The 12,778-nt window shown below is 39.3% G+C and overlaps 1 protein-coding gene across 3 annotated transcripts; it reads left to right on the top strand.

Annotated features, from left to right (window-relative positions):
- The first annotated feature begins 2,878 nt into the window (after window positions 1-2,878).
- LOC124875452 (tumor necrosis factor receptor superfamily member 13B) lies at window positions 2,879-10,889 on the top strand. 3 transcript variants are annotated; one of them, XM_047377624.1, is made up of 5 exons: window positions 2,879-3,000; window positions 6,926-7,059; window positions 9,529-9,645; window positions 9,807-10,109; window positions 10,184-10,889. In XM_047377624.1, the coding sequence occupies exons 2-5, from the start codon at window positions 6,945-6,947 to the stop codon at window positions 10,444-10,446; spliced, it is 798 nt and encodes a 265-aa protein (XP_047233580.1). In that variant the 5' UTR covers window positions 2,879-3,000; window positions 6,926-6,944; the 3' UTR covers window positions 10,447-10,889. The 3 variants fall into 3 exon arrangements, with proteins under 3 accessions (XP_047233580.1, XP_047233581.1, XP_047233579.1); XM_047377625.1 differs by having other exon boundaries at window positions 2,881-3,000; window positions 6,929-7,059; window positions 9,807-10,085; XM_047377623.1 differs by having other exon boundaries at window positions 2,881-3,000; window positions 6,929-7,059.
- Window positions 10,890-12,778: the final 1,889 nt, after the last annotated feature.

The following is a 12,778-nucleotide window of genomic DNA, read 5'->3' as shown; positions in this document are numbered from 1 at the left end:
AACCAGCAGTTTATGGCAAAAACAGAAGAAGGAATGAGAATATGAAGAGTGGTGTGGTGGCGAGTGGTGGGGGGTTGGAGCGCAGCTCCGACTGTACTTAATGATCTCCTGATCATAAAACTTCCCCCTAACTCCTGAGCACAAAGGATTCTAACTTTTGGCGGCAAGCTAGCACAGTGAGGTTGAAAACAAAAGGGAAATGGAGAATTTTACCATGAGGTCGTTTTAACAGTCTAGTCTTACAACGCACCCGCGTTGACTCTCAGATAGTAAAACACAAGCAGCTTGAGGACCGCGGCGGATCTTGATATCAACATAACACATCAAAGATTCAATAAGCAAGGTTACATGCACATATCATTCAGAACACATGAGATCCTAACCAGCGATTCTGATCGCTTATACAACCTCTGACCCTGCCCAGGCCTTCTAATAAAGAAATAAAAGATTAAATAAAAGATGGGTTTTACTTGGTGAAGTTTCTTCTGGGGCAGCGAGTGAGAGGAAAAACGGGGGTTTGAAGCGTTGCGCGTCCGCAGTTACACTCCAAGAGAGCGGTCAGTCCCGTCCTTTGGTCTTCTTGACGAAAAGGAAAAAATAGGAGCTGACCATCAGTGGTCGACTAGGGGTGAAACACGATGGCGATTCGTTCCTCGAACTCCGTGTTTTTGGTTACGTGTTAAACTCACGTCTTCGATCGGCAAAGTGAAATTCCTGGCCTTCCTAGTCCAGAAACCTCAGTTATGAATTGTTCGTTGGCCAATGAGAGAGAGAAATAAATGAAGACTCCACGTGGGATCTCTTTTACTTCCAAGGACGCTCCAGTTGCGTGGTAACCTTGTCAAGATTGCCAGCTGAAAGCGAGTTTTGAAAATGTCCGCCTTCCTATATAGCGTCTTGTGACGTCAGACTTGGGGCGTGTCATATCAGCCGCCATGTCCTGGATACAAAATGGCCGAAAGCAGCAGGAGGCCTGGTGTCTGTTCAAGTAGTCCAATATTCAGCAACAAGTGGTCCAACAGAGGCGATGCTATTAGCTAACCTCACCATATTATTATAGTAGAAAGAATTATAAAGTTTTTTAGACTGGGTGGCCTACAATTTTAGAACAAAACTATGCTCCTAGATTTACATAGTTTTGCATTAGAACGTACATAACAATACAAGAATTGAACTATTTAAACTAAATTCAGTCTCAAAATCATCCATCCAAGCCAGACTACCTGGAGAGAACCCACGAACGCACGGGGAGAGAACATGCAAACTCCATGTGTTCAAGACCCCCAGCCAGGAGTTGAACCGAGGACCTTCTTGCTGCAAGGTACCAGTGCTACCAACTGCTTCACTGTGCAGCCCAGTCTCAAAATCAGTTGAATTACTTATTGTTTCATTGGAAAAAGTGCTTTAAAATGGTTGTTTGGACAAAGGTGATGTCATTAAGTCATTAGTCCATTTATTGAATTATGCTGCAATTACATTCTCTTTTCGGCCAGCACTTTATATCTATTTCCTTCCCTCTGTATTTACATCGACTGTATCTTAATAATGGGGGACTTCCTATCAAAGCTGCTGTCATTCATCTGTTTGATTTTCTTGAAAAATACTTAATTTAATGAAACCTACGCACGAGGTAAAGCCAAGAACTTTGCTAATAATTTGGCAAATCTCACAAGGATCAGAAGAAAAGTTAGAAATGGTACAGTATCTTGAATCACTTCTCCATGCTGCTCCTAAGCTTTCCTCCTTCCGTGATGCATGATGAGATCTGCATCATGAGCGATCTGCATTGCCACCTCTTTTAGTCATGTAATCACGTACCTCAGATAGTGTCAGGGTGCGGACATTTTGGACTTTGTTTTGATTTTGTAGTCATGATGGTTTGTTTATTTCCTCCTGGCCCTGATTATTTATTTCCTTCTACTGCCTCCTAGTGTTTATTTATGGTTAGGTATTTGTCCACTGTGCACTCTTCTTGTTTATTAGTTTATTTTTCTCTGTTCCTCCTCACCCTGGTTCCCCTTCTGTGGTTTATTTATATTCTGTGTTCGTTCCCTGTATACTATACTTTGTAGCATAGTTCCCTTATGTTTAGTTTCTATAGTTCTAGTTCTCCCTCCTGTTAGGCCAGCTTTAGTTATTCTTACATCTTGGTTTGTAGTTATTTTAGTCCTCACATTCCCTGCTTCATTCCTTGTTTATTTCAGTCAGTGTTTTAGTTTTGTTACTTTTGTTCTTAGGTTGTTGTTGTTCCTATGTTCCCTCTAGTTTCTCTGTTTACTTTAGTTCATGGTTATTCTAGTTTTCTTCACTCATGCTCAATCTTTGTATTTGTCTCACCTGTTCCTTCTGCCTCCTTGTCACACTTGTTCTTGATTCCTTGCCTTTCTCTCTCTCTGTATATTAGTTGGTTTGTTTCACTATGCTTTGTTGGTTCCTTGTGTTACAACTCGGTCACACTCGCTACCCTCGCCCATGCCATGATCCTGCAGTGTTCAGCCTTGTAAGTTTTGGATTCCACTCTGGTCAGTACCTGCAGTGTGTTTTTTGTTACATTTTGATACTTTGAATAAAGCTCTGGATTCCACAATGCTGCTGCCAAGCTCTTGTCTGCGCTTTGGTCCAACCCAAAACCATAATGTGACAGATAGTGAAATAAGCTGTCCTTTTTATTTGAATGACAAATCCTTGAATCTTTACGCTTAGCGTGTGAAGGTAGATTTAAATATTGAAATGCAATATTATCTATTTACTATTTAAAACATCAAACTTTAACAGATGTTTACCAGGGGTTGAGTGCTAACAATATACAGACTCTAAACTTACCTGACCTCAGTGTGTGAGTGATTGAGGGTGGGGGAGATCCTTCTGACACACAGGGAGGGGAAGTCCAAAATCAGACAGCAAAATCATATCCAAATTAGCTTCCATGCATACAGGACTGTATTTCAAACACTGTTGTCTTCAGAAACGGATTCTCACTTCACCTCTTTGTCCCTCAAGGTAAGTGATCTCTGAGCATAATGACAAGGCAGAAAGAGTGGGAAATGCTTTCAGCAGTATTTTTGGCAGAACACTGGCAAAGACCTAAAGTTTCTAATGAGTAGGATGCTAATATAGAACTTTCGATCAATCTGTTGAGTGGTCATATGCAGTTTAATTTTGTCTCCAGTTACATTTACAAAGAAACAAACAGAAATTGCAAACGGTAGATGAGAAACGCCATAAAGACACCAAATTACAGATAAAACAAAAAAGAATATTGAAAATTTGGGATTACGGATTTAGGTCATATCTCACACTTTATATTTTGGATGTTCATGACTATTAACATGTTGTTTAAAGTAAAACAGGTTAAACGTGGTGTTTGGTAAATCAACCTGCTGCTGGTTGCTGGGGTGTGACATGTACTCAAGAATAAATCAGACTTGCAGGTTTGAGTGTGAAGGCAACGGAAGGCGGAAGAGATCTGTGAGCTTTTCACAGTCCGTTGCTTCAGTGCTCGCTGGAGCAAAGAAAACTGTGTTCAAGAACAAGAAGATACAAACTCTAATGGGAAAAACACATCTGAGCTCCGGTCAGGCTGGGAAGTTGATAATTGTGTTTTTTGATGGTGGGAGAAATTGCACTGACTTTCACTGTGTTTGTCCTGAAACATCTCAAACGTCTAGAAGAAAAGACCGTGCTTATATATAACAACTGAAAAACTCCTCTGAAACTTTAAGTTCTACCCCAACAATAGAATATTTAGATGTTCTGGGTGCCGCTTAGTGGCAGTTTTCCATATATGAGGGCAGAAAGACCTAGAGGATAAGACATAGACATTTTCAGTCATTTGCAGCTTAAAAGATTTTTTTTTATATCTTATTTCCATGTCCAGTTAATGATAATGGGCACCCTCTGAATTTCGCACATTGAAAGCACTGTAAAGCAAACAATTCGGAGGCCAGGTAAATATGACCGTAAGTGTATTTAAAAAAAAAGTTAATTTGCAAAAGAGCTAAGCATGTTATGCACATTTCTACAAATACATAGATGTTCCATATCCTCGTTGCATGAAGCAGTCAATCCTGTAAAAATGAAGACAATAATTATTGAGCTTTATCTGGGAAATGTTTCAAGAATTACAAAAATAAATTCGAAGATTTTATCAAAATCCGATTGCTGATTTGTGTGTGTTGTTCTAATTAATTTTGACACCACTTTAGAAACAAAAAAGACCAGCAGCGTCATCATCATGCAGAGTAACAGCCCCTCACAAAGTCACCTTTTTCTTTGCATAGTATATTAGACAGAAACATTATTATTATGATTAGGTTTGTCAAGAAAGAGGCCAATGTCCAAAGATTTATCCAAAGATATGCATGGGATTGACTTGACATTGGTAAAGCAGGTAACTAAGGGAATTGCAAAACCATTAACATATATAAGTAATTTGTCTTTTGAAAATGGCTCATTTCCAGATAAAATGAAAATAGCTAAAGCGACTCCATTATACAAATCTGGGAACAAACATCACTTGACTAATTACAGACCTATCTCTTTACTGCCACAGTTTTCAAAAATACTTGATAATATACTAGAATAATTCAGAGAAAAGCACCGATAACCAGTGAAAGACAGAATGGGTTGAGGTCCAAAAGATCAACAACACTGGCCATTTTAGAATCTGTGGAAGAAATCAAATCTGCAGTTGATGATAAAAAGATTGTTGCTGGATTGTTTCTCAACTTAAAAAATCGCTTGATACAATAAATTATGACTTGCTAATTAGAAGAAAGAAAGATATGGGATCGGGAGATATGTTACATTGGGTCAAAAGCAGTTTTGTTGGAGATGATGTGAAGCAACTGCTGAACAATGTAAACAAAGAAATTAATAAACTAAAAGTGTAATTCGATGCAAACAAGCAGTCCCTAAATTTGACTAAAACAAAATTAATTTGGAAACTGCAGATCAAATATAGAAATACAAATACAGATAAATGGAGTAAACATTGAAAGCCTTCATGAAAACATATTTCTGGGTGTTATTGATAATAAGGTCAACTGAAAATCGTATATTAGATATATACAGAATAAACTATCAACAAGCATTTTTTGTATTAAATAAACACAGTTACTTGAACAAAAAGCACTGCATATTCTTTACGGTTTCCTAGTTTTACCCTACCTCAGTTATTGTGTAGAGATATCAGGCAACAGTTACACAACTACATTGCATCCTTTAATTAAACTGCAAAAAAGACCAGTAAAAACAAATCTAAATTATTAAAACTTACTGACTTGATGGATTTAAAACCAAAAATAAACACTTGCCAGAAAATATAAAAAAATGTATTTTTGAAGATGAAGGACTTTATAATCTAAGGGAGAAATGCAATTTCAAAACTTTTAAGGTTAGAACCCCAAGAAAGAGTTTTTGCATTTCAGTCTGTGGTGTTAAACTATTAAACTATTGTAATTATCTATTATTATTTATTAGGACATTACTACTGTTGCTAATTCTATTATGTATTACTATATTGAACAGTCACAACTATATTCATTTTGTTATCAGAGAAGACACTGATATGTCAGTACTGATAGCATAAACATTTCTAAAACGAAAAGGATTGGGATGAATGAATAGTGGTATGACACTCTAAAAATGTATTTACTGATGTTTTTTTCTATTTACCTTTAAGACACGTAAAATAAAAAAAATAAGAAAAAAGAGTGATTAGTCAAGCAAAGATGAGGCCAAGAATGAACATTTTGGCACACAAGCAAAATACTTTGTGTGGCGAAAACCTGAAACTACAGAATTACAGTGGGCAAGAGGTTCTTTTCTGGAAGACACTGCTGCTGAAGTTGAATGTTTGCTGCCCAAAAGCTCAGTCTCCATCTCATATGACCAAAACAGGCGGTTTCTGTTAAAGTCCCAAGATAGATGAGGAAACTCTACAATTTTATGTTTGTGGAGGTGGGACAGAAAATATATTTGTCTGGCATGTCTCATCATGGCATGACTCTTTGCTGCAGCTCTCTAACATCATAATTTAAAGATTCATGTTTTTTCCAAATTAGAAGCTGAGCAAAAATAAACTCTGGTCCTCCAAACCCTGAGGTTTACCCGATGGCATGTTCTCGTCTTTCCAATTTCCCCAAATCATATGTATATCTAAGGGAAGTTGGATTTCAGAGACTAGCAATAAAAATTTATTAGAGACCGGTCGATATCCAAAAGTTAAGTATAAATAATATATATATATATATATATATAGTCAGTCAGTCATTTTCTACCACTTGTTCCATAGTGGGTCACTGGGGAGCTGGTGCCCATCTCCAGCAGTCTATGGGCGAGAGGCAGGGTACACCCTGGACAGGTCGCCAGTCCATCAACACACAAACAATCATGCACACACTCATTCATACACCTAAGGGCAATTTAGAGTGACCAATTTAACCATGTCTTCGGACTGTGGGAGGAAGCCGGAGTACCCGGTGAGAACCCACGCATGCACGGGGAGAACATGCAAACTCCAGAAAGAGCCCAGGCCGGGAATCAATATATATATATATATATATATATATATATATATATATATATAAATAAATAACTACATATATTAATAAATAACTACATGTACATATATAAATATATAGATTTTGTTTAAAATAATTATTTCATGCCTGTATTAAATGAATGTAAAAGGTTAAAGGTTGGATTTTTCTTGATTTTTCATTGAGATTATACTAATGCAATAACAGATGAACTTTGGACTTTTTACACTAGCAGTACCAATAAGTATTGGATAGTCAAAACGCTAATAAATCTAAAGCTGTGACATATCAGAGGCTTAATCAGTTACTAACAATTAACTTTATACGTATGTCTGCTTTTTCCTTGTCTGCTCTGTGTATGTGTGTGTGTGTTTTTGTCAAAGTAGGGGTTTGTAGGGGCCGATGGGTGGAAGATGCAAAGAGGGTGAGCACCTAGATGGCTTGACCAAATCATGTATACCCTGTCGCATGGTGTGTCAGCAGCCGCCTGCAGTCCCCAGATGTCCTGTTTACTGTGGTGAGTCCTCACACACACACACAGACTTCCATTCATTGCTATTGCCTAACCCTGACCCTTACCCTAAACCTGACCCATACCAGCATATACCTTACCTTAAACCTAACCTGAACCCAATTCATCATCAGCCCCCTGATTCAAAGCATTTTAGAAATAAATGTTGATGGAGTTACACCCTAAAGTCTCTTGGTGTGCCTCTAGCAGATTTGTACATCTAGAGACTGAAATTATTACACATTCTTTTTTGCGAAATATCTCAGCTAAGACTGATTGGATGGAGAAGTGTCTTTCAATAACGATTATTACATCTCACCACAAATTCTCAATTTGATTTATATTTGGACTTTGACTGGGCCATTCGAACCCCAGTCTCTTGTCTTTAAAAGCCTCTAATTAGTTTTATTCCAGGACTCCATTCTTCCTATCAACTTGATCTAGTCCTCCATCCCTGTTGAAGAAAAGCAGCCCCTCAGCATGATGCTACCACCAATACCATGTTTCAAGGGGGGAGATGGTGTGTTCAGAGTGGTGTGCAACGTTAGTATTCTGCCACACATTGGGTATTCCATGCAGACCCAAAAGGGTCTCGTGTTTGAGTCGTTTGCCTCAGTTACCATATGCCTCTTTGCTGCTTCTCTGATTAATACAGGTCCTTCTCAAAATATTAGCATATTGTGATAAAGTTCATTATTTTCTATAATGTCATGATGAAAATTTAACATTCATATATTTTAGATTCATTGCACACTAACTGAAATATTTCAGGTCTTTTATTGTCTTAATACGGATGATTTTGGCAAACAGCTCATGAAAACCCAAAATTCCTATCTCACAAAATTAGCATATTTCATCCGACCAATAAAAGAAAAGTGTTTTTAATACAAAAAACATCAACCTTCAAATAATCATGTACAGTTATGCACTCAATACTTGGTCGGGAATCCTTTTGCAGAAATGACTGCTTCAATGCGGCGTGGCATGGAGGCAATCAGCCTGAGGTACTGCTGAGGTCTTATGGAGGCCCAGGATGCTTTGATAGCGGCCTTTAGCTCATCCAGAGTGTTGGGTCTTGAGTCTCTCAACGTTCTCTTCACAATATCCCACAGATTCTCTATGGGGTTCAGGTCAGGAGAGTTGGCAGGCCAATTGAGCACAGTGATACCATGGTCAGTAAACCATTTACCAGTGGTTTTGGCACTGTGAGCAGGTGCCAGGTCGTGCTGAAAAATGAAATCTTCATCTCCATAAAGCTTTTCAGCAGATGGAAGCATGAAGTGCTCCACAATCTCCTGATATCTAGCTGCATTGACCCTGCCCTTGATAAAACACAGTGGACCAACACCAGCAGCTGACACGGCACCCCAGACCATCACTGACTGTGGGTACTTGACACTGGACTTCTGGCATTTTGGCATTTCCTTCTCCCCAGTCTTCCCCCAAGGTCTGGAATCGGCCCTTCTCCACAATCTTCCTCAAGGTCTGGTCACCTCTTCTCATTGTGCAGCGTATTCTGCGACACTTTTTCCTTCCCACAGACTTCCCACTGAGGTGCCTTGATACAGCACTCTGGGAACAGCCTATTCGTTCAGAAATTTCTTTCTGTTTCTTACCCTCTTGCTTGAGGGTGTCAATAGTGGCCTTCTGGACAGCAGTCAGGTCGGCAGTCTTACCCATGATTGGGGTTTTGAGTGATGAACCAGGCTGGGAGTTTTAAAGGCCTCAGGAATCTTTTGCAGGTGTTTAGAGTTAACTCGTTGATTCAGATGATTAGGTTCATAGCTCGTTTAGAGACCCTTTTAATGATATGCTAATTTTGTGAGATAGGAATTTTGGGTTTTCATGAGCTGTATGCCAAAATCATCCATATTAAGACAATAAAAGACCTGAAATATTTCAGTTAGTGTGCAATGAATCTAAAATATATGAATGTTAAATTTTCATCATGACATTATGGAAAATAATGAACTTTATCACAATATGCTAATATTTTGAGAAGGACCTGTACTCAGTCCGTCAGTTTAGGTGGGCGGCCATGTCTCTGTAGGATGGCAGCTGTGCCAAACTTTTCCACAACTTTCTCCCTGAACTGTCTGTTATGTTCCTTGGTTTTCATGATTCCCTTTGGTTATTAATGCTCTCTAACAATCCGCTGAGGCTTTCACAGAACAACTGGATTTATACTGAGATTGAATTAAACACAAATGGACTCCATTAATTTGGTGACTTCTGAAGGCAATTGTCTGTAGTGGATTTTATTTAGGTGTATCAGAGTACAACATGTCACACCTTTCAGATCAGTATTAGAAAAAAAACATTTTGAAAACATAATTTACTATCTACCTATTTACTACCACATTAAAATAAAATACAATGTTGAGGTTTGAGGTTTCTAATGTCATGGGACATTTATCCATTTGTAAGTATTTCATGTCTTAATTTTCTCACTCCTTTTATGCTTCTTTCATTAAGAGGCCACACTCTGCAAGGCTAAGCCTGGCCACTACTACGATAGGCTGGTGAGGAGATGTATAAAGTGTGCAGAGATTTGTGGTAAACATGCAGCAGAGTGCTCTCCGTACTGCACGAGTAAGTACCACTCTGCCGTGGATTGCAATTTTGAAATGAGTGCCAAGCTTCTACTTAAAGCTCTGCAGACAAGGATTCTAAAAAGATCTGGCAGCAGCAGGCCTTTAAGACTCGACAACTCTCAGGCATCTGTGAGATGTTCCTTCTGTTTCCTCTTTCAGCTCAGTCACCTCCTGCAACAACCAAAAGGCTCCCATTTGAAGTTAGCAGACAGGCTGTAAACACCAGGCTGCCTCCAGGACTGTTGGACCCAACAATCCAACTGTACGCCCTCCTGGGCGTGTGCACCATGCTGCTGTTTTCCAGCCTATGCTTCGCCTTGATTTTGTTTCACAGGCAAGGAAAGGCCAACAACCTAAATAAGAGATCCACGAGTACCAGAGACCAAACGCAGAAGTGTGCTGTTCAGTCAGGACAGGAGGAGTCTAGCTGTCCAGGAGGTCAGTCTGGGAGAAGCCCCAAAGGTTAGTGTGGTAAAAGCCAATGGGCCTGATGAGAACAACTACTTTCGCTGGAATATCATTTCTGTCTTCCCTAGATTTTCTACCAAGTTCAAGCCTTCCCACTTACCGAAAGCCATCAGAGGACTCCTTCCCAACAGAGACCTGCGTGTGCATGCACTGTTTCCCCGACCTGAGGGGTCTCGATCAGGACAGCGACAGGCCGCAGAGAGCACCATACTCATTCTACCAGCAGGGCATCCTTCACAGAACCCACATCCAAAACGGGGGTTCCCTGTGGAACGGGGACAGCCTGCGCGCCTCAGGTCCGGATGTCCAGCAGGAGGCAGCGATGGAATGAGGTCCCTCTGGAAAACTAGAGTAGGAGGATTTCTGCCTGGGATATATGAGGTTACTAGTTAAGCACTGTTGACTGATAAGGGGATGCTTGTTGATAAAATGCAACGTTGTGATGAGCTGCAATATTTTAGGGCTAAGAAGCAACCATGACACTTTGTTCAAACTAAGATCAACCTATGTCTGTTGCAGACATATGAAACTATCTTTAAGGGACACTTTTACCTCATGTTTCTAAACATAGAACATCTTGTCTGACATTTTTCTATGTAATTTCTCTATGACAGACAGGTCCTTGCAAAGTTACAGAACTTTTGTCTTATTACAAGCACAGACTTGATGTATTATATTGTCATTTTTGTTGAACTTTAATAGTGAAGTGGAAGGAAAAGAATAGATGGTTTTAAAAATAATTTTACAAATAAAATCTGAAATGTGTGGCATGTATATGTAGTCAGCCCCCTTTACTCTGATACACCTAAATAAATTCTGCTGCAACCAAGTGCCTGTTCAACAGTATAAAATTTATCTCCAAATCAACCAAGCTGTTCTGTGAAGTGGTGCAGTTGGGAGAACTGTTGTCTTACAGAAAGATGGTCCTGGATACGAATCCCTCCTGGGGGTCTTTCTACATTGAGTTGGCATGGTCTCACCATGCATGTGTGGGTTTTCTCTGGGTACTCTGGCTTCCTCCCACAGTTCATAAATATAACTGTGTTGTGGGGAAATTTTGAGTATATTGCTACTTTAAAGGTACACTGGGAATATTCAGCTTGTTTTTGTAGTCTGCTGGATTCATGATGACCTTTTAGAAGAATATAAAACCAAAACTTGTTCCATACACAAGATTAAAAATGGTTTAGTTCCATGTTAAAGTGCCTTAATCGGCTTTCACCCGTCATGTAGAAGTACACATTGTTACATGTTTTCCATTATCGTACATAATGTCTGCTTTTTACATTTAATTTCTGTAGACAATTGCGTGACAAAAGGAACACATAATGAATAAAAAGAATCCCACTGAGTGCTAATATGAGCAGTAAGAAATGCTGGAGTCCAAAGATCAAATCTGCACGCAAAGTAATTTCAAAAGAAACTAGAAACACCTTGTCTCGTCAGTTCTCTTGGTGAAAAAAACGATAATGTCGAGCATCAGTGCATTCTGAGTAAGCACAGTACCTGATCAGATCCAGAATTTATTCAGACATTCATCTAACAATCCCTTTCAGGCTCCATATGAGTGTGTGCGAAGCCATTAAGCCCTTCTCAAAAAACATGTTCATTTACTAAACCTGCTCAAGCTTTCCAGTTCACAGATAAACATCAGCATTAAATCCACCTGTCAAAAAACTTTATATATTTTCATTTTCAACTTCAGTCGGTTTCAATATTATGGCATCAGCCTTTCTGACGTGAAACTACAAGGACAGAACATTGTGGTGGATATGAAAGTGTAGAGAAACCTGATAAAATGTCAGGTTTTTAATTATTTGATCCGATTTTAGCATTCAGTTTTCTTTGGGTGGAGTCTTATCAGGATTCCCCATCTTATCTTGACAAAATTACACTTCACCTTACAGAGGTTCTCTGCCAGATTGTAATGGGGTGTCTCGTGCCCTCAGGCCTCTTCAGGTAACTCCACAGATTTTATATGAGACTTAGTTCTGGTTCTGGCTAAGCCATTTCAAAAAATGAATTCTCCATCAGATATTCTTTTTTATATTTATGCCTGCTTGGCTGTGACTCAATTTAACATTAAAAAATAAAATCACCCACTACCTTCAGCAATTCTGCAGACATGTGAAGGTAAGGAGTCCAACCTGCCTGTTTTTAAGAACTGATTATTTCAAGCACTATGTTAAAAGTCTAGCTCCATCTGAAAAAAGGTCATCCCAGAGCATGATGCTGCCCAATCTGATCCACATTAGTAAGTACTAACAAACCTGTCACCACTATGAACTATGAGAGGGTAACACAGGATAGCACAATGTGGTGTAGTAATATGACACAGCAAAGACACAAAGCAGAACCACTAGATGATCCTCCAGTGTCCGTCTGATTACAGAAAGACATTGATCAGTAGAATGGGAGCATATAACATGTTAAGGATGGCTAACAAGTTTTCTTGTAACTTAAGAACTGAATGCATCTGAACCACCTGCCTGAGGATACTGGTAGAGAGCTCAGCCAGATGTAGTGGGAACCCCGAACACTTATCTCACACATATTGCTCCTGAGTTGAAAGAAAAGCTTTTCTGGTTCTGCAATTCCATCTGCATGCTCTAAAGCTGCACACGGCCAATGATGACCAGCACTACAATGAAAAAGCACTCAGG

Source organism: Girardinichthys multiradiatus, chromosome 10 (genome assembly GCF_021462225.1).
Source record: "Girardinichthys multiradiatus isolate DD_20200921_A chromosome 10, DD_fGirMul_XY1, whole genome shotgun sequence".
Lineage (NCBI taxonomy): Eukaryota > Metazoa > Chordata > Actinopteri > Cyprinodontiformes > Goodeidae > Girardinichthys > Girardinichthys multiradiatus.
This window is presented reverse-complemented; position numbering and strand designations above follow the sequence as displayed.

What these genes read in the sequence shown, in the direction of transcription:
- LOC124875452 (XM_047377624.1), top strand. Translation starts at nt 6,945, where the DNA reads ATGGGTGGAAGATGCAAAGAGGGTGAGCACCTAGATGGCTTGACCAAA. An exon ending in CAGATGTCCTGTTTACTGTG is followed by an intron (nt 7,060 to 9,528) that starts GTGAGTCCTCAC and finishes TCTTTCATTAAG; the next exon opens with AGGCCACACTCTGCAAGGCT. An exon ending in GTGCTCTCCGTACTGCACGA is followed by an intron (nt 9,646 to 9,806) that starts GTAAGTACCACT and finishes TTCCTCTTTCAG; the next exon opens with CTCAGTCACCTCCTGCAACA.